The sequence below is a fragment of the Zeus faber genome (assembly GCF_960531495.2).
Source record: "Zeus faber genome assembly, chromosome: 7".
Classification (NCBI taxonomy): domain Eukaryota; kingdom Metazoa; phylum Chordata; class Actinopteri; order Zeiformes; family Zeidae; genus Zeus; species Zeus faber.
The window spans coordinates 32698176-32720752 of NC_137203.1; the positions used below are offsets into that span (position 1 = coordinate 32698176).

General features: G+C 41.0%; 1 protein-coding gene across 1 annotated transcript in view; it reads right to left on the reverse strand.

Moving 5' to 3' along the window:
• The window catches only part of pdzd2 (PDZ domain containing 2), a gene marked incomplete at its 5' end in the record, with an annotated part of 98858 nt that overhangs the window by 16140 nt on the left and 60141 nt on the right, over positions 1-22577 (reverse strand). Inside the window, 10 exons of the mRNA XM_080004032.1 lie at positions 29-135; positions 262-349; positions 3015-3147; positions 5068-5185; positions 6667-6889; positions 8390-8463; positions 8609-8723; positions 9896-10015; positions 13391-13539; positions 15528-15627. Of these exons, the coding sequence (XP_079860158.1) occupies positions 29-135; positions 262-349; positions 3015-3147; positions 5068-5185; positions 6667-6889; positions 8390-8463; positions 8609-8723; positions 9896-10015; positions 13391-13539; positions 15528-15627 (1227 nt within the window). The remainder of the gene's footprint in view (positions 1-28; positions 136-261; positions 350-3014; positions 3148-5067; positions 5186-6666; positions 6890-8389; positions 8464-8608; positions 8724-9895; positions 10016-13390; positions 13540-15527; positions 15628-22577) is intronic.

A 22577-nucleotide genomic window follows, 5' to 3' on the forward strand; every position in this document is an offset into this window, starting at 1 on the left:
TTTATGATGTGTTATTGGCTTTGCTTACCCTGCTTGCTGGCTCCAGAAACCTCTTCATTGTCCAGCTGAGCCCGGGGGGGCCCTCTGCCCCCTGCTTGGGCTTCACCATTGGGGAGGAACTCTTTGAGTGAAGACCTGCAGATTACAAATGGCCATTATAACTTAAGAGTAAAGCCGCTATTTTGCCACTTTGTGTGTTGTGCAAGGATGTCCCAACCAAAAGATTCAAGGAAGAAAAATTAAAAAGGCAAAATAATAGACCTAGCAAGTGACAGAAGTGTCCATCCTTGCTCAAGCTTTCCCTGTGTGTGGAACGAGCGATGACTTGGTCCATCTCCTGCTCTGACACCTAGTTAAGAACACACACACACACACACATTACTTTGCTTTAATATAATAAATGCACCCTATTCTGTTTTCAAGAAATGGGTATTTAATTGATCAGAATTAGCATTATTGGCCAAGTACATGTACATATACAAGGAATTTGACAGGGTATTTTCCTTGCTCTTAATGTACTTACACAGAATATACATACAGCTAAGACAAGGACAACAAAGCAGAACAAAGGTAAACATAAACATTTAACTACAATGTGCAGATATAATATATATAAAAAGTATACTGCATATAAAAAACAGCAATGAATATATATTAAAAAAAATATTTAAAACAGCAATGAAATTTGTGACAGGAAGACAATAGTGCAATGGTGTAGAGTGCAAAGATGCTGGACATGACAGTATATGCATGTGTACAATATACAGTATATACAGTGTGCTTGGATTTATACTGTCGATGATATATACATGTTATAAACTGTGTTTAAACTACAAAATATATAATTTTGAATTTGTAGGTACAGCGGGTGTTTAGTGTTACTGGTATATTGCACGGGGGATTTTCTGACACTGTGTGACTGATTTATGTGTTAATCAGAGCGATAGCCTGCGGAAAGAAACTGTTCTTGTGTCTGGTTGTTTTGGTGTACAGTGCTCTGTAGCGCCTACAAGATGGGAGAAGTTCGAAAAGGTTGTGCCCAGGATGTGATGGGTCTGCAGTGATGTTGCTTGTCCATTTCCTGACTATGGACATGTACACCGATCAGCCACAACATTAAAACCACTGACAGGTGAAGTGAATAACATACTTATCTCGTTCCAATGGCACCTGTCAAGGGGTGGGATATATTAGGCAGCAAGTGAACAGTCAGTTCTTGAAGTTGATGTGTTGGAACCAGGAAAACTGGGCAAGCGTAAGGATCTGAGTGACTTTGACAAGGGCCAAATTGTGATGGCTAGATGACTGGGTCAGAGCATCCCCAAAATGGCAGTGTTGTGGGGTGTTCCCAGTATGCAGGGGTTAGTACCTACCAAAAGTGGTCCAAGGAAGGACAACCGGTGAACTGGCGACAGGGTCATGGGTACCCAAGGCTCATTAATGCACGTGGGGAGCTAAGGCTAGCCCGTCTGGTCCGATCCCACAGAAGAGCTACTGTAGCACAAATTGCTGAAAAAGTTAATGCTGTTTATGATAGAAAGTTGTCAGAACACACAGTTCATCGCAGATTGCTCTGTATGGGGCTACGCAGTCGCACACCGGTCAAAGTGCCCCTACAATGGACACGTGAGCGTCAGAACTGGACCACGGAGCAATAGAAGAAGGTGGCCTGGTCAGATGAATTACGTTTTCTTCTTCATGTGGATGGCCGTTGTTAGGGTCCGATCTGATCGAGCATCTGTGGGATGTGCTGGAACAACAAGCCTGATCCATGGGGGCCCCACCTCACAACTTACAGGACTTACAGGGTCAGCTGCTTATGTCTTTGTGCTAGATACCACAGGACAACTTCAGAGGTTTTATGGAGTCCATGCCTCGACGGGTCGTGTTTGGCGGCCTGAGAGGGAGCTCAGCTCCTCTGCTCGGCCTTTTTGATGATTGTATCTGTGTTGGACGCCCACTTTAGGTCCTGGGAGACTGTGAATCGCAGAAACCTGAAGGTTTCCACAGCAGACAAAGTGCTGTTGAGTATGGTGAAGGGAGGCAGTGTTGGGTGGCTCCTCCTGAAGTCCACCGTCATCTCCACAGTTTTAAACTTGTTAAAGTTGTTTTGACCACACTAGAGGGCCAGCTGTGCAACCTCCCATCTGTATGAAGACTCATCACTGTCCCAGATAAGGTAGATGACTGTTTTGTCATCTGCAAAACTCAGGAGTCTAACAGTCTAACAGACTCAGGAGTCTAACAGGAGTACTCCTGAGGTGCAGTTTGCATTTGTGTGGAGGTAGAAAAGCAGAGAGAGAGCACACATCCCTGGGGTGGAACTGATTTTCCTCAGCCTCACCTGCCGCATCCTGTCTGTCAAGAAGTTTATAATCCATTGACAAGTGGGGGCTGGTACAGTGAGCTTGGGTTTTGAATTTATCTCCTGTTTATTAAGTTGCTGTTCTCGCATTTACTTGAACTTAATTGAATCATCAGTCATTCAACACTCAAATACAGGCACCGATTATAATTACATGGATAGTTCGATCCTCAAATACAACATTTAAAATCAAGCACACGAAAAACTTGCCGCAACAAAAGGAAACCTGTTTATGGAGTATAAGCAAGTGTCTTGTACTGTTGAATAAATACTTGAGAGCTGCCATTTTTAATACATAACACTTATTTATGTAAGAAAAAAATCCTTCATTGAGATTGTCATTGAGATTTCATGTATTATACTGATATTAACTGTAAAGAACATACTGTTTGCATACTGTATGCTTAACCAAGAAGTGAAAATCTCTGATTAAAAAGCACTCTTTGGTGTCACAGATGTAAGAAAATGAATTGAGTTTTTCCATGTATCTTTACTCAATTTATTTTTTTTTATACATTTTCTAAAAATATCTCAAAACCCGTTTTCACTTGCCATCATAAATTAAATCCATTTTATAATTAAGCTGTAAACATAACAAAAAGTGGGAAAAGTGAAGTGATCTGAATACATTAAATGCTGTAAATCTCACCTTAGGGTTGGGGTGTCTGCTTATGATCAGGCTTACCAGCCCGGGACCACATTCACTGAGAATTGCGTAAGCCTCACTCAGGGCAGCGTGGCGCAGACTGACCAAGTCAACCTCCAACACCTGGTCACCGCGACTGCAGGGTAAGACGCACAGTGGCAAGCTCAAAGAAACACCCCTTCATAAATACAGTGCTGCACTGCACACTGAATCTCCTGATATTTGAAAGGGGGAGTATTTTTACACCCTCAAACCTGGATAGAACACATTCTTGGTCACTTGGTTGTACAATACACATAGTTATTCTTCTATTATGACACTCCATGGTGAGCCTCGCTGGTTGGTAGCCTACTGAAATTCATGACTGTGATTATACTGTATTTTAAGTGAACTATGCAAGATGGAAATAGATATCAAATGAGTTTGCTATATTGATGGAATGGTTTAGGTTCCCATATTTAATTATTCTCAATTTCAATTATTGTGAAAGGATGGGTACACTATTTAACCTGGGTCTTGATGAAATGTTGGTTCCCGACCTCACTAAACACTTTACTATTGAGAAACTTTCTGCTCTGCTGTAGCTTCTCATTGCGCTTTAATGACATCCAATGGGGAAAATGTTTACGCCTTAAAAACAATTACATCTTCTTTTCACAAACTGGAAACTATCAATAGTCAAGCAGTCATCAAAGTGAAAACAACATGGAAAGCCAAGGTCAACACTGGCTTAGTACATTGTATATTCTGTATGCACCATTGTTGTATGTTTTTGAATTTGAGTAAAAAGAATGATTGCTTCTTGGACATACTACAAAGCTGCGCCACTTCCTTTACACTCACTGTATAGCATCTTTGGGTTGTTGGATGTCATGCTCTCACAATGCATTGTGGGATACACTGGCCAGCATAGTGAGCAGTGTTTGCATACTACCAGATTTCACAAGGTATCATCCCTGTATTTTGCACAAACTATTTACACATGGTTTTGAACATCTTAAACCCCGATTTGGCATACTAAATATTATGCTATTATGCCAGTCCAGAGGCAGGGTGCCTTTTGTATGTATGTAGAGCCCCTTTCTCACATGGAATCCTTAACATTTCTGGATAGAAAATATCCCGGCAAAGGCAGTAGGTAGTCATTCCCACATACCCTCCTTTACGGAAAAGTTAAGTATTGAGTCTGCTCCCACTGAGATGACTGTTCCGGATACATTATGTAATGCTTGCAAGAGAGGTGTCTAATATCACGCGAGAATAGGCAACAGAATCGGTTTTTAGATCAGTGATTCGTTCCCCGTCTCCCTGCCCCGTGGACTCTTCCCTCTGCTGACTGAGAGGGGACAGAGCCCCTGTCCCGGACACAATAACCCTTAACCCAAAGTTATTAAATCAGTGTGATCCTTTTCAAACTGTCATTCATGCTCTGCCTCCGGAGAACTTTGGAGAACTTTCTCCACCCCTTCTTCCTCTCCTGTCTGCTCACTCACTCCCCAGTGCCCCACTGCGGTGCAACTGGCGGGCAAGCGAAGTGCTTGTGCCCGATGTCCCTGCACAGTCGCACTGTACCCCTACCTCCAAAAGACACACTATTGTCTGAGTGGCATTTTTAAGAAGAAAAAGAAGAAAATGTAAGAAAAAAGACATGTCTCCGCAGAGAGTGGACGTTTCTTGTCTTTGCGACCGAGCGCCACGATTCTGACTCCCATTTTTTCCAAATGTTTTCTTTTTCTTCACGAAAACAAATCAAACATTAGTACGAAATAAATATTCGTAAAAACTTGGCTCCACCCCTTCTTTGCAAAAATGTTCCTGCTTCCATTTCCACATACTTCCATTCACCAGAAATTATACTACTTCGAGAGTGGGGAAATTTACGGAACGACTTTAACATAATATCGACACCAGCTCCCATTCCCATATGACGCCAATACGGAACATTGCCAGTAGATTAACAGCTTTCAGTGCAAGTGGGAAAGGGGCTTAAGTATCTGAGGGAGAGAGGCCTTTCAGGAGCTCCAAAGGGATAGATTTCCATTGAGCGACATTATACCTGAGTCTGCTGTCCATCTTGGCCACAGATCCTGGAGCCAGGCTGTGGATGTAGATACCAGGGGAAGAATGCTCTAGTGTCAGACAGCATGCGCCAATGCCTAGGCCCACACCAGGCTCTGAAAAATAATATGAAGCATTGAATACCTTTAAGTGCGATGTATTTTACATTTTATTTGAAAGATGAAAAAATGAAAACAAAAGAGACATCTGCAGATAAGCTGAATAGATAGCAGCTCTATGTAGGCATTTAGAACTAGAGACCGATCCACTGTTTTTCAGTTACAATCCGATTCAGATACCAGAGCTCTTTTTTCTTATTATTATAATTGCTGTTGTTGGTATTATGTGTAAGGTTACATGAGGCTAAAGTAAACCACATAGCAATTCTTTAAAAGATCAAAAAATATACAAAAATCCATTCAATTTCAATGTATTCCAAAGCAATTTATTTGAGCTATATATTAAGTAGACTTCACATACTTCACATTTTACCTTCACATACAAACAGGTGTAGGTTTACAAAGTGAATATTTTAAAAAATAAAATAAAAAGAACTGGATCTGGACGTGGACCATATTGGAATGGTCATGGAGTAGGGGGAAAACTTTTTTCAAAATGCATTTTCTACTCCACGTAAATCATAAACCCTTAAATATAAAAACGACTCATTGAAATCAGTTGAGAAATGTAAACATTTAGGGCTTTTTATCCAGAAAAACTGTATTTGTTTACAAGCCAGTCCTGCCCGTTCCATATGGTGGCGACGGTGATGTAGGACTATTTTGGTTTTAAACCGGATGCAACCGGCAAGCCGAAGGACGTATCCATGTAGTTTTTAATCCTCATCCGGAGATGCATTTCAGTGTGGCGCTGCATGAATAAAACTACAGCACCAAGTAGCTATATGACGGCACATACTATATATACGTCGGAATCATGACGTCTTATTTTGACACCACACTCCAACCGCCAGTTCGTATTTGTCCATTGCGCTTTAGAGGTTAATTATTTCCTGAGTTGAATTCTCGAGGGCAGATCATTAAATTAGCAAAATAAAACGTTGGGTTCATGGTCCAGTGCAAGCTATGGAATGGAATTTGGATTGGCATGTGGATCAGCTGCGTCAGTCCGATATCCAATGAGTGAATGACGTCAGTATCGGCACCGGATAATAGATGGAATTTGTTTATTTATTTGCTTTTACACAAGATGAATACAGTATGTGATCTTATCCATATCATATCTGCATATGGATTCAAATCTGTGTTCAAAGACCATAGTTGATAAACTGTAAAAGATTGAGCTAATGATTTGTTTTAATTCCGCCTCTATGTGATGATGCCCCTTTGCTTGTCTGTTTTCATTTCATTTTTCTTGTGTTTCCCTGGGAAACGGAATCAACGGCAAACACCAGCATAAGCCAAGAACATTGTGGGCCGCTGGTCAAGCTGGTGGATTTGACGCCATATCTTACACTATCACTTTTCCCATTAGAAACAAATAGAGTGATATGATGTGATGTGACTGATAGAGTGCTCCGTCTCATCTCGAATAAAAGCTCCCCACCATATCCCTGTCTGTTGAACGATGGCCTAACCTTTAATGAGGGTGACCTCCATGATGATGCGGTCTTTAGGACCCGGCCCCTGGGCCTTGCGGCCATCAGTCTCCTCAGACCCTGGGAGTACCGGAGTCCCCCCACTAGTGTTGGAGTTGGGTGAGCTGGAGCGGCTGAGGAGTGTGGGGGTGGGACAGGGAGTCAGGCTCGGACTGCGAAGGCGGGTCCGCACGGTCAGTGTCACCACGCCCTTTTTCAGCTGCTGTGGGGAAAAATGTAAATGGTAGAGGAAATTCATGTGCGATAAACGTGTATACTGTAGCTTAGACCTTGTTAGCAGACAGGCACAACTTATGGGTAGCGACTTCATATTGTAATTTCTCAAAACGCACGCATAATGGAGTTTTGCCATTTCTTGACTTACAGACAGACAGACAGACAGACAGATACTTTATTCATCCCAGAGGGGAAATTGCAATGTCCCAGCAGCTCACATCAACACAAGACAAAAAATAATAAGGCAATGAAATAAAAATACAAAATAAAGAAAAAGGCAATACATGGAAATTGTGGAAAATATGCAATAAACAGTTACATTTTGAATATTTAATATTATAATATAATATAAACCTGACAGTTACCTTACAATCTAATGGTAAGCAACAGATATAACCTAAAATAACAGAATAACAATGAAAAAATAAAAGATAAAAAAGACCGGAAAAATAAGGTCACTTGCAAAAAGAGATATATGGTCGTGTAAAGTAGAGTATCTTATTAAATAAACAGTAAAGCAGAAATATAAATGTACAATAACCCTTAACAAATGATGGCAATAAGCCTGTATGCCATAAACTAAAATTGGCATGAAACATACTGTACATACACCACTGTATTAAATTCACATTATGGTGGTTGTGCAAATGTTGTTTACGTTGGACAGCGAACAATAGTGCGATGAATGTGGCTATGAATTTTTATTAACAACAATAATTACTATTGAAAACGATATAAATGTAAATGACACTGAGTTGTCCGCCAGTAAACGCTTTGGTTTGATTTGGAACAGGATTTTTTTTGACCAACAGCTAGCTGCACAACTTTCACAACAGATGCACAATGTCTATTCACAATAGACATTTTATTTATTAATATGTTGCTCAGTCTTATTTACCTGCAGTTGGAGATAAATAATGGCATGTGTAATTCTAACTGTCACAAGTCACGATACTGTAACCAACTCTCCCTGGTATTGTTAGAATGGACAGCATGTTTTCTTTGTTAAAGCAGTAATTTGCCTGCGTTTATAATTTGTAGATTCAAGGATTGGAATTGGGGTTGAGGTTAGGGTGAGGTTGTTTGGGGATAAGACTAACCATTGCTGGGTGGAAAATGCACTCGCCGGTGCTCAACTGGAGGTTCCCCTCTTCATACATGTTCCCTTAGCATAACTTCAATAAAATTAGGTGAACCCAAACTATTTGCCTCCGACATGAAGTTCAGCACCAATCCTACTCCATACATCATGCTTTTTGATCCATTCTCTGAAATCTTGCTTATTACACCGCACAGGGTGCGGTTCAAATAAAATGACTCGCCTCTCATAGTTCATGTAGCAAAGAACAGCTGCTTAGCGAGATTAATGTGACTTCACTAAAATATCTGAGGTTATCCTTCAAATTTAACATGTCATCTTTGACAGCCCTGGTATAGACATCCCCTGCATCTTCTAATAATAGTTCACAAACAGCCTTGAAGTTACCTTGAATGTCTGGATGGCCTGCTGGTGTGTAAGCCCTTGGAGGGAGTCTCCATTTACTTCCAGAATCTCATCTCCTGCAAAGTAAAAAGAAGGAAAAAAAAGGTGAAAATGAGAAAAAAACATGAAAGGAGAAGACGGGGGGAAGTTTGAGCAGTGCAAAGTGCAGCTGGTGGGCACGGTTACTCTCTTGCTGTTATTAGTGATATTAGCAACCATTACCTTCTTTCAGACGTCCATCAGCCGCAGCAGCGCCATTAGGAAAAATGGTTTTGACAAAAATCCCCATCCGACCCCGCGCAGAGTCTTGGCCACCAACGATACTAAAGCCCAGGCCCTAAAAATAAGAAGTTTAATTCAAACACAGCAACAGTGCCCACAAAAAGAGAGGTTGCATCTTGTGCACCAGATATAATAACCTTTTGAGGAGGATAGTGTTATTAGTCCAGTAGCACCAAACTAATTGTGTGTTGACTATTGTTTTGAGTGTGGCAAAGTTGACATGACAGCTTAATCCCATATTAAGAAACAAGTCTATGTAATTCCTTTGTTTTTGTTATTTGCAATGCAATGGATTTTTACAGGCCACAAGACCAAGCAACAGTAAGTTGTTTTTGCTAGATGGATTATAATAATATTATTTACCTGGATGAACACCTTGCTTATATTGAGAACAAAGTTTCAAAATGCAATTGCAAATACAAAATGCAATTCCTTGTAAGTCAAACTGCACAAGGGATGTTTCAAGAATGTGTGTGTGTGTGTGTGTGTGTGTGTGTGTGTGTGTGTGTGTGTACCGTATGTATGTATATACATCTCCGAATACACAAAAAAAACATGTACAGAAATAAAAAATACAAAATAAAAACTTAATTGTAAAAATGAGAAACAGATTTTGTGATAGAAGTTATGGTCATTAAGAAATAGCTCGGACAACATTCTACTCCTAAAATGCAGAAAAAGATGTCTGGGAATGTCTTATTCCAGATGTGGAGAGTGGAGAGCATCAAAAGTCTGCTGTTCTCCTTCAAAAAGTTTGAATCCCATCCACATAATTCCAGACGACCAGTCAATTTATCTCACCAGAAAATAGGGCAATAAGATATATTAATCCACTGATCTTTTGCTTGTTTTTAAAGATTCTATGGAGTATTAATATGAACCTGAAATGAAATCAAACAAGAAAACACAGAATACTTGTATGCCCTGTTACATTTTTCAATGAATATTCAATGTATATTATATGTATTCAATAAATGAATAAATATGAAATGAAAGTTTTTGAAATTCGTAAAAAATATGATGTAAATATCCCAAAAATATTTCAGGGGATCTTTTTGAAAAAATTAAATAAAATAAAAATAATAAGAAAAAAATAAGCTCTTATTATTCAAAGTACTATTGGGCTCAAGGAAAATGGCACGTGCCTCGCCATTGAAGCACAAACAAAGCTTCGTCGTCACAGAGTGGTTGACGGTGGCGGGAACCCGGCGGCAGGGGGCCACTCACCTTGCCCTGTCCTTTCATCAGAACTATATTGGAGATAATGGATGGCTGGGCCAGTCGCCATGGTGACTCCACTTGAACGGTGCTCAGCGAGCGGGCGGATTTCTTCACAATTTGATATTCCTGGAAGAGAAGGCGATGAAAAAGGGGAAACGGAGAGGTGACTGGGGCAAAGAAAACACATGTGGTGCTTGCACAGCTAAATTTGTATTTAGTTATTTAAGATAATTAAGTAAATAAATAAAAAGCTAAGGAAGAAAAATACATTTAGGAAAAAAAGAATAGTTGAATCAAGCGAAATCATTAGTCGTGTGAGAAAATTTGATATTAATTATAAGTTATTATTTATACATTTGAACAAAATAAATAAAAACCTTTTCATAGAACCTTCCTTACTTTCCTGTAATACAGTCCTAAAAATATTATATTCTTAAATGAAAAAGACATACCTAAACAGTCTACTCGTTTCCAATTAGATATTTACTCAAGGAAAGCTGAATTTTACATTACACAATTGTACACAATTGTACACCAATCAATATATATATATATATATATATATATATATATACACACACATACATACAGTGGTACCTTGAGTTACGTGTGCACTAACATACGAGTTTTCCGAGTTACGAGCCGTCGTTCCGTCAATTTTTTGTATTGATTTGAGAGCAAAAATTTGAGTTACGAGGAGCAAGCTTCAGGTGCACCGCCGCTGGTGGGCGTGGCGAGCGAATCCGGCCAGCATCCTGCGTCTCACTCCTTCACTTCACGTGGTTACCTGAGCGTGGAAGCATCTCTTTTGTGTTTTGTGCTCGCGATTTGTGCTTTTTGTGCAGTTATTTAGCCAATTTTTTTTTTCGAACCATGGGTCCAAAAAAGTAAGTGCTGAGAAGAATAAGCAGATGATGTCCATTGAATAAGCACAAAATAATAGGAAAACATGAGCAAGGTGTGCGTGTGATGGAATTGGCGGGGCAGTACGAGCGTAGTACTTCTATGATATGTACCATACTGAAGCAGAAGGAGATGATAAAGGGTATTATGCGAGCCAAGGGCGTTAAAATAATGTCTAAGCTGCGGACCGCTGTCCACGAAAAGATGGAAAATCTGCTGTTGGTGTGGTTGACGGAGAAGCAGCTCGCAGGAGATAGCGTATCATCTGCGAGAAGGCAAAAATGATCTACACATTCTCTTTTATTATGTTTTATTATGTTTTTACACAATATTTGTTATTTATAAATACATTTTTCTTATTTGAAAACCTGTAACAAAAAAAAATTGGGGTGTTTTTTTGGGGGCTGGAACGGATTAATGGCATTTCAATGGGGAAAATTGATTTGCTCTCCAAGCAGATTTAGTTACGAGCTCTGTCACGGAACAAATTAAACTCGTAAGTCAAAGTACCACTGTATGTATGTATGTATGTATGTATGTATGTATATGTGTGTGTATATATATATATATATATATATATATATACACACACACACATATATATATATATATACACACACACTACTCACAAAAAGTTAGGGATATTTGGCTTTCAGATGAAATTTATGGAAAATGTAAAAAGTTCACGCTACAGTGGTATTATATTATGAAAGTAGGGCATTTAAGTAGAAGCATGTAATGGTGATTTCCTCATCTCAAACAATTGATTGAAACAAAAGCCAACAACAGTGGTGGGTTTACCACAACAAAAAATGTCAATGTCTCAATAACTTGTCATGTGCCCTTGAGCGTCAATTACAGCTTGACAACCACGTCTCATGCTGTTCACAAGTCGACTTATTGTCTGCCGAGGCATGGCAGCCCACTCTTCTTGAAGGGTGGCCCTCAGGTCAATGAGTTTCTGGGGTACAGAGTTACGAGCCTCTACACTCATTCCACTCAGCTGATCCCATAGGTTTTCTATGGGATTCAGGTCTGGAGAAAATGCAGGCCACTCCATTTGAGGTACCCCAGTCTCCAGCAGCCGTTCCCTAATGATGTGACTTCGAGGAGCTGGAGCATTGTCGTCCATGAAGAGGAAATGAGGCCTGTGTTGTTCATGCAGGGGCACAATGACTGGATTAATGATGTTATTCAGGTAGTATGGGCTTGGCACTGTACCATTCAAAGTGTAGGGCAGTTCTGTATTGACTAGACACACCTGCCCACACTGTAACATCACCACCACCAAAGGCTCGTCTGATGACAACAGTGGCTGATGCATAGCGCTCTCCTTGACGTCTCCAACATCGTTGGCGGCCATCATTTCTGCTCAACGTGAATCGACTTTCATCAGAGAACAGCACTGAGGCCCACTGGTCCCTCGTCTAGCGTGAATGCTCCCTGGCCCATGCAAAACGATGATGCCTCTGTCTGGTGGTGTGGTCAGGTACCATTGCAGGTCATCCAGCACGCAGACCACGCTGATGTAAACGGTTTCGAATGGTCTGACGTGACACTTGGGTGCCTCTCACCTCCCTTAAATGTGCCTGGAGTGGAGTGGCATTCATCATCCGGTTCCGCAGGGCACTGTTCACAATGAAGCGGTCATCAGTGTGGGATGTGGCCAAAGGACGTCCACTTCTATGCCTTTCTGTGACTCTTCCAGTCTCTCTGTATCCCTGTTGGAACCTGCTGATGACACTCTGTGACACTCTGAGCTCAGTGGCCACTTCCCTCTGAGAACATCCTGTTTGAAGGCTCACAATGGTGAGGTACTGTTGATCAGTTGTTAGGTGTCGTCTTGGTCTCATGATGTCAAAATGTGAAAAGCATGATGAAGAGGACTGTTTAAATACCAATTCTAATTGAACCAGGAAATGTATTGGTCAATTCATGGATCAAACACCTGTTGTGAATTTTGCCGTTCAGCTCCTTGTTAGAGAACAGCAAGTTGTGCAAAAAGTACTGAAACACTGAACAATTGGACATGTGCATTCAAAAGTTAAGGGAAGGTCAAATTAAGTTCACCTGTAAAGGTTATAGTGCATTTTAGGTTCACCCTGAAATTTCACCCAAAGCCCAATATCCCTAACTTTTTGTGAGTAGTTTACATATATATAGTACATTTTCAGGATTTTAAGCTTGCTAAGATGTCATGATTTTCGTGGTCATTATCATTGAAGTCCAGCTCGGTCACAGTTGAGGGGTTTTTTTTAATCGTAGTGTAGTAATCACAGACACACAGTCAGTGAGAGACGGCGCTTCCCTTAGAGCTTCATTTAGTTTCTTCCCTTTAAAGCTTCATTTAGTTTCCATCTCCAAATTAGCCTCTGATTAGCACAGGAAATTAGCCCTGCACTCTGTGCTGTCAACGCACAGGTCTTGAGTGGTTAGGCCACGGCTTTGATGTGTCTCTCTGTGAGTAAATAACCACCAAATTAGTGTAAGGGCAAGCTAGCCGTAGTTCCAGAGCAGTGAATGAGAACAACACACTGTAAAAATGTGGAGCCTGTCCTTCAACACAAAATTAAACTTAGACTCAACTCCTGTACTGACCTGTCGTACACCAGAGGTGTCCAGCTGCTGTGGCAGAGAGTGCTTCCGTCTGCCATGGGGAGGTTTCTCCACGGAGCCACAGTCCGCATCGCCATTCTCCACGATCAGTTCGTCATCTTCGCCCACTGACTCCAGTCGACTTCCCCCCCCTTTCGAATTGAAACATCATCAAGATGAAGGGTATGGCAATCTAGTTAGCAAACATGAGTTACTTTTAGCTGTTAGCTAACAACCGTTACTTTTTGTTGATTTACACTTCCCGATGGTCCCTTTCTAAAAAGGTATGCACACATTGGGCCTCATTCACCAATATGCGTGTAGAGGTGATCTTACTCTGTGTGCAAAAGAGCTGGATATGCAAAGTCACCACTGGATTCATCAGGCTTGCGTATTTGCCACATTTGTTCTTAAACACGTGCATATGTTGATAAATCGGAACCGTTCTACATTGTGAGCATAAATGCGAATTAGCATAAACCTCGTCCTGATTTCTCCATGTAAAGAACTTTCTGCTGAGCCACAGGTAAACAAATAGAAGGAGCTGACTCTACTGCTCTTGTTTGGTGCAGCTGGCTTGCGCTGCCAGTGACAGAACCAGTAGATGCCGTTTTCTCCGGAGAATCACACATTAGCGAAATAAAAAAATATATATATTGATATAAAAGTTGTTTTTTCTATTAATTAGGTTGTTTGTTGTTTGTAGCGAGGAAGCTGATGGATGACTTGGACATCTGGGTCTCGCGTGGTGTGGTTGGTCTGGTGACTGACTTGACCGATGTATTACATATGTATTAAAGCCTGTGTATTACAAACCTTACATATATATAATAGAATAAAAATGCCAATAATTTATAATAAAACAAGGGCTTCTCTTGCCAGTGGAAATTGGGTTATCAGGTATTGATCACTCTCAGTAAACAGATCCTGGTGATCTCTAGAGATGCGCATCCAGCAATACACATAAATATATCCCTAAAATGAAATATGCCATTGTCACAACTGCTTGGAGATGAATATGGATACCTTATGTCCTGCGTGTGTAAAGTTACACAACTGCAATTAACTCTGTATGGTGTGGTGGATGATCCTAGAATTATAAAAACATGAAAAAAAACAAGATACCAGATACAAGAAAATAAATAGGTGTCAGAGTATGATTAGCAGTAAATATATTCTTTTTATATTTGATATTGTATAATATTGAATATTTACTTTTTTTTAATTTATTTTTTTACTAATTGTCATTCTAAACGGTCTATACTGGTCCGAACAAATTCAGGTAAGAACATATTCTGATTCTCCAGGTTCTTACAGATCTGTGTGGCGCACTGCTCGTGAATGAGACCCATTGTACATTCAGATATTGTCATGTTCTGTATTTAGCAGAAATCCTATTCCTTCTTCAACTAGTGGAGTTGGCTAGCAGACGGTTGTTGATGACTACTTATTCAACTGAAAAGAGAGGAAGTCGTCTTTGGGTGCCTCGTCCCCAAAAAAACAAACTCCCATTGATCTGGTGTCCCAGTACGAAAAGGCATGGCCAGTATGAATGACCTTGTGGTCATCCATAATAGCCGTTAAGCCCTGCAACAACCTTCACAGATTACAAGAAGTATAGTAGTTAGTTTGGGATTGGGTAATATACATTTTTCCAAGAGGACATTTCCAAAACACACAACAGTATTAAAAGAAGAAAAAAGCACAACCTCCTGCTTGTTACAATAACCATTTGTCATTGAGAATTGAGAAGCCCCTAATATTGTTTCCTGTCAGTAGACAGCAACCTTTACTCACATATTCACTTGCTGTTGTGATTCTAACCTTAATTTAGACCTTACTTGTATTCTTTAGCCTTTATCTAATACAACAGTGCTTACTGCACTTCTATGAATCTATATTCACACATTGCTGTACAATTATTGTATCCATATCTCCGTATTGTATCCGTATTTCTGTGTACGGATTATTCCGTACACAGAAATAAATGAAACCTCATATTTACCTTTATAATTTGTTGCATAAAGTTTGTACATTTTAAGGTTAAACAGTTTGCAAAAGTTAATAAATAATGAAATAAATAATTAAGCATGTAGCGTGATCAGAGAACAGACTTAAGAAAGAGAGAGTGAAGGCCGACCTTGGCTCCGTCCACAAAATTTCATGGGCAAGGGGCTGCGACTGCATCCTTTGGGGGTCTCTGCCCCTGCTCGTTCGTCCAACCTCTCCAGGTCAATCTGCTGCCAGGAGAAAATAAAAAAAAGTTATAATGGTTAACTATTCGAGTTTAAACAATCGTAAGTATTGTTTAAAAACAGCCTTGATTAAAAACTTTTAAATAGGGGGGGATGGAAGAAGATCTAACTTCAGTATGAGGAACTTAAGAGCTTGCCGTCCTGGTGATCTGGTGTCCAGATTGTTCGTCTTGACATTCATTAAAGATGTTCGACAACTCGGTAGCTTTGTATATGAAAACGAGAGATGTGTAGATTATTTCTAGCTGTTAATGATGACTGTCCAACACTTTCAGAGTGCTCACAGTGGTCAGTGAGATAGTTGTCCATTCTTATATGAGCCATATAAGAGTATTAGGTTAGGGGAGGGATAATAATCGATAGTACCATTCTTATTGACTTTATTCTGTCATGGGAGACCCATTCTCATCTACTGTAAGATTAAACTCGATCATGACTAAAACTTCTTCGGAATTTCCAAGCCAGAGCATTGAATGGTACAATAGTCTAATGGCAGCCATAGAAACTACACCAACATTGCCAAATGTGACTGCTCCACCTTCACAGGACTCATTGGCCTTCATAGCAGAGGGTTCTGGCAAGGCCGGTTGTTTGGTACATGCTTGCTCGAGATAAAAATTAAACCAAAAAGAGATTAAAATTAAACCATATCTAAACTATGAAGCTGCCACAAATGTATACCGTATTTTTGCCATCATCATTGTTACCCAACATCAGGGCCAAATCTCAATACAAATTATTTCGGCTAAATGGAAGAAAATGTCTGCAGCCATGTTCCAACATGTTGGACCATGGCTGTAGACATTTTCTTCCATTTAGCCGAAATATCATGAGGCCGTTGTAGCGGCAAAGGGGTACGCCATTTCAGTGCCCTTGATTTTGGGATGAGATCTTTGGCGATGTGGCGTGCACATGACTTCGACCATGTAGTGCATTACTTTTTTAGGTGAAATGGGTAAGAGGGGTACGTTTGTATTGGTATAAATTATACACCAATCAGCCAAAAAAAACACCTGCCTAATGTTGTGTAGATCCCCCTTGTGCCGCCAAAATAGCTCTGACCCATCAAGGCATAGACTCCACAAGAACTCTGTGGTATCTGGCACCAAGACATTAGCAGCAGATCCTTTAAGTAAAGTAAATCCTGTGGGGCCCCCATAGATCGGGCTTGCTGTTCCAGCACATCCCACAGATGCGCGATCGGATTGAGATCTGGGGAATTTGGAGGCCAAGTCAACACCACCTCTTTGTCATGTTCTTCAAACCATTCCTGAACATTTTTTGTATTCATTTTGTATTCATTTTGAAGGCTGGTAGCCAGCCTTCAAAAAAAGGGCCGGGGACGGTAGCTCAGGAGGTAGAGCTGGTCGTCTCGTAATCTAAAGGTTGCTAGTTCAATCCCAGGCTCCTCCTGCTAGCATGCTGTAGTGTCCTTGAGCAAGACACTTAACCCCTAACTCCTCCTGATGGCTGCGTCCGTCAGTGTTTGAATAATTGTAAGTCGCTTTGGATAAAAGCGTCTGCTAAATGACGAAATGTAAAAGAGGCCACTGCCTGGTCTGCAACAATGTTTAGATGGGTGGTGTCAAAGAAACCTCCATATGAATGCCAGGACCCAAGGCATTCCTTTTTTTCCCTGGTGTGTCACGTCCGACATCATGAACACACTGGAAAAAAAACAGAGACAGCAACTTAAACAAACAACGACAAAAAACTCTTAACCTTGGCAAAAACGTCACCCATTGAGACTCGGTTCGTGACAGTACCGTGACATGAGTAGAATCAAATGAGGTCACATGCAACTTGTTGTCGATCAGGGGTGCCCAATACGTCGATCGCGATCGACCAGTAGATCGCAAAGGTAGTGCGGGTAGATCGCGCGCCATTCAAAAAAACATTATTTTTAACCGATCTGACTAACATGTTGAATGGGCTTACTTTAGAGCTGCAAGAATAAGACAAAACCATGGTCAACATGATCAGTTCAGTTAATGCTTTCAAATGAAAAATGCAACTTCTGTCCTCAAAGCTGCAGCGCCATGATTTTGGGAACTTTCAAAACCTGGCATCAGAGCTGGAGACCCAAGGGAAGGCAGGAAGGGGAGGGGTGCGAGGAGCGCCCCGACGGGCGCGGGCAACTTGACAGTGGGCGCTACACAGAGCAGATTGAAAACTGTCTGTCAGACTTTCACAAACGGTTTCAAGACTTTGCTTTACTCGAGCCAATCGCGACATTTATGTGCTACCCATTTAGAAGAGAAATTGAAGTTGATTCACTCGCATCAAAAATTGCAACACTGTTTCACCTGAACTCGTCTGCAGTGGAAGATGAGATGTTGACACTACAGGCTGACATTCAGCTGAAGTCCAGGGCTCTTGGACAGTTTTGGAACTTACTCACAGAGGAAATGTACCCAAACATGAGGAAATGTGCAACCTCCTTGACTGCATAATTCAGATCAACTTATTTATGCAAGTCAGCCTTTTCCCACATGAAGATTAAGTCCAAATACCGTTCCACCATGACTGATGATGATTTGGAAGCCTGCTTGAGGCTGTCTACCAGCAGCTACTGTCCGGACAATACAACCCTGGCCAACTTCATTCAGTGCAAGTCATCAGAGTAAGGTAGTAACCATAAATGTATTTTAATTGTATTGTGCCGTAAGAGCTCATGCAGTGATGCAAGGTACACCAACATATATTGTATATATAAAGTATACTCAGTATATATATATATATATATATATATTTAGCATTTTTTAATGCAGGTAGATCATTTTGACCTCGTCATTTTAAAGTAGTTTGCAAGCCGAAAAAGTGTCGGCGCGCAATCTACCGACATATTGGGCCCCCCTGACCTAAACTATCCGTCAACAACAAAATAGTTGTTGTCTGATTATTATTAGCAGTAATGATTTTGTATAATATTGAATATTTACTCATTTTCATGAACTGTGGTTCTAATATGAAAATTTGTTTTTGGCTATATTTATTTATATTGTTATATCACAGTTATTCTAACATAATATTTTGTTGAATCTGAATATTCAGTTCAACTTCCTTTTCTGGCTCATTCCTCCCCTAATGAATTATTGAATCGTCAATAACTGCTACAATAACTCTGTCCTGTGGATGAACTGTAGAATGACAAGAGCACAGTTTTTTGTTACACAGAACCACCACCAATCCCCCTCTTTGGTGAACTATTTTACCATGTTTGGGTCTATAAACAACTTATCACTACTAAGAGGGGGAGAATCACCACGGGTGGGACAAATAAACAGAACTAAACAACATGTACATGGAAAAATATAAACATAGAAACAAACAACAACATGTACACAGAAAAACATAAACTTCAGACGTGTATCGTGTCAACATGTATCGAAAAAACAGAGTTAATTAAGTCCAGGAAAACTGAAAGAGCAATTGGGTACGTAGCCTCTTCCTGTCATAGTTATGGCAGTAGATGAGGAAGAAAAGGGGAGGGATGTAACCAGGAGGGTGTTGGGATGTAACCAGGAGGGTGTTGGGGTGTGTTCAAAGCAGGTGTTGGTAGTGTGTGTGTACCTGTGATGAGACTGCCTGTATTTGTGTGCGTGTGTGTGTGTGTACAGGACTTATCCCAATTGGTTCTGGTGTATAAGGTCGTATAATGTTGTGGTGCCTCCAGGCAGTGGAAAAGGCTCAGAAGCCACCCCTGAGTCCCACAGCCGCAGGAAAGCCCTGAGCACCCCGCCCTGCAGCCACAGAAGACCCCCCTTGCCTTGAGAGAAGCTGGAAGCCCGTGGAGCAACCCCCACGCCGGGTCCCAGGAAGCATAACCCATTACATTACATTTCATTTAATCTGGATCTGGAAGAGCAGGAGCCCCACACCCCTGAGGCGCACACATACAACCCACCCCCATGTGCAGGCACAGAACCCGGGCCATGGGCGCCAGGCACGGACCACAAGCCCAGAGCCAGGTCCACTCCCATGCCCACCCACTCAACGCGCAACAGCGAGGCCCGCCCCACCACAGCCGACCAGACGCTCCCCCCGGCCGTGAACCCTGAACGGCCAATGCTTTCACATTGTTTATCAGAGGGCTGCGTAATATCATGCGTCAACTCAGAATCTTCACATTTGAGGCTGCAAAAAACGCCAATGGATGTGATAACAGGATGCACAAGCAAACAAACACTAATAAGTAAGGGACGAATAAGTAAAACGATCTTACACATCATTTACACATTAACACACATTTCACAGACACATCAAGATAGCATCGAAGCAGCACGGAATTAACATTTCAGCTGTTGAATCATTTTGGTTTTCATACAGAAACAGATACTGGTATGTGCGGGCATACTGTATGCGGACCTACATTCCAGAGTGAAAGAAATTAGACGATAAAGTTTCCAAACAACTCATTGCATACAGACATCTTGTGAGACATCAGTCCACTGCATTGTGTTTGTTTCCCCAAGGGCGTACATACATCGGCAATCAATGGAGTGGAGCTCCCTGTCTCATTTAAATGTCCTCTGACTAAGTTCTCTGACAGGAAATAATGTAAATAAAATAAATAAAAGACAGCAATGTGATTCTTCATCTGTGGAGGGGTAAGTGATGATGTCTCAGCTAATGCAAAAATAAACTCGCGAGGTAAAAATAGAACCGTTTGTACACATGGCTTTGTTTGAGTCAGCCCCGTTCCGTAGGTTTCCATGGGCGCACGAGCGATACCTGATAACAAGGACGTAAGTCCCTTGCTCCCTCTGTTGTGTTAATTTTGGACTTGGACTCGGGAAAGTAAGTCGAGTTTTGCCCTTGAGGTACATAAGAGGCCGATGTCAAAAAGACAAAGAAATTACTGTCTTTTCTTTTTTTTTTTCATGATTATTATTATTATTTTTCAGCATGCTGGGCAAAGAGTATTTGTATGCAATTGCATCTGGACAGTGTTGGTCTGCAAGTGGAGTTCAAGTTCTCAACCTGCAATGCAAATCTTATTAATTCTCAAATCATTAAGAACTGCTGCAATAACTCTGTCCTGTGGATGACCTGTAGGATGACAAGATCACCGTTTTTGGTTATAGAGAACCACCACCAACCTCCCTCTTTGCAGAACTATTTATCATGTTTGGGTCTATAAACAACTGATCACTACTCCAAGAGGGGGAGAATCACCACGGGTGAGACAAATAAACATAGAACTAAACAACAACATGTACAAGAAAAAATATAAACATAGAAACAAACAACATGTACACAGAAAAACAAACTTCAGACGACAACATGTATCGAAAAAACAGAGTTAATTAAGTCCAGGACAACTGAAATAACAATTGGGCACATGGCCTCTTCCTGTCATAGTTATGGCAGTAAATGAGGAAGAATTCCAAATTATGATGCAGGGCATTTTTCTCTGATTTTCCTAAATAGTTGATGCAAATGACAGTCAGTATAATTTTCAAGTCATCAACCGTTTGGGTATTATTCAAATGTTATTGAACAAACCTCCCAATGATACGTTTTAAGATAAGATTTTCTACTTGAATTTCTTTGCAGGATGTCAGAATAGCCTCCCAGAGCTGCCGTTTTGATCCGAACTGCCTCCCACACTCATAGATCTTTTGCTTGAGGATGCTCCAAAGGTTCTCAATAGGGTTGAGGTCAGGGGAGGATGGGGGCCACACCATGAGTTTCTCGCCTTTTATGCCCATAGCAGCCAATGACACAGAGGTATTCTTTGCAGCATGAGATGGTGCATTGTCATGCATGAAGATGATTTTGCTACGCAAGGGCGAGGACCGCCCCACCACACATCCGACCAGACACCCCACCCGGCGTGAGAAGACGCCCCAACCGCCGTGAGTAGAAAATTTGAGAAATTACTGTCTTTTCACTGACATCACATCCAACGCAAAACAATAAAATCTACCTCCAAAAAAATACATTTTGCTTTTAAGATTTCTTAACAACAGTCCATTGTATTGGTAAAATACGCATAGTTGTATTCAAGTTTCTTCTGTCAGAATGGAGAGCAGCAAAAGTCTGCTTTAATACATGTCATGTAGAAATGTTTCCTACAGACACTTCCAGGATTCAGCACCATTTATAGAGTTCAGTGGAGTGAAGTAGTTTACAATATTATAGTGAATGCATCTTGTTTCTTTTTCCCAGTGGCCCATCCTACACAGGGCTCAACATTAATGCTTGTCCGCTTGCCCGGGTAAAGTAAACTCTGTGTTCTGACAAGTGGAATGCCTCATGCGGTTGTCTAATCGGGCAAGTGAAAAATAAATGTGATCTCTAATGTAACATCATCTGAAAATAAACTGCATACTATATCGTTGAAGCAGAGCTTTTTCAGCTGAGGTCTGTGCACGAGCCTGTCTCTCACAGACTCACGGAGCTGAAGGGGCATAGTCGAGAAGCAGAGCTGGAGCTAGAGCTAGAGCTGGAGCTGGAGCTGGAGCCAGAGCCAGATCTTGTGCTCTCTAGTAATTTAAACAAAAAGTGTGCTCCAACTCAAAATACGATATATTTTACAATATGTCCACTCTATTTGTCCACTTGAGAGTGCAGAACACGGTAGGGGCAGCTGAGAAGTGAGAAGTGCCGGTACACCGGTCTGCCCACTGAGCGCCGTTAAATCAACACGAGTGACGTGTTAATTTTAAACACCACAACACAATTTGACACCCCACATCTCTGTTCTCTATATGCCTGCACAACAAAACATTGCTCTGCGATCCATAAGAGTAGTTAAAGTCCCTGTAAAGTGAATTCAGTGATTTGTTTCTAAATACATTATACATGTTAGCAAGTAATTGCTGATTTAAAAAAAAAAAAGACTTTACTATGTAGCACTGAATTATGGAGTTAAACCGCTAAATGGTTTCTCACCATTTTTGTGGTACGGATCTTTTGGGCGGGGCTAA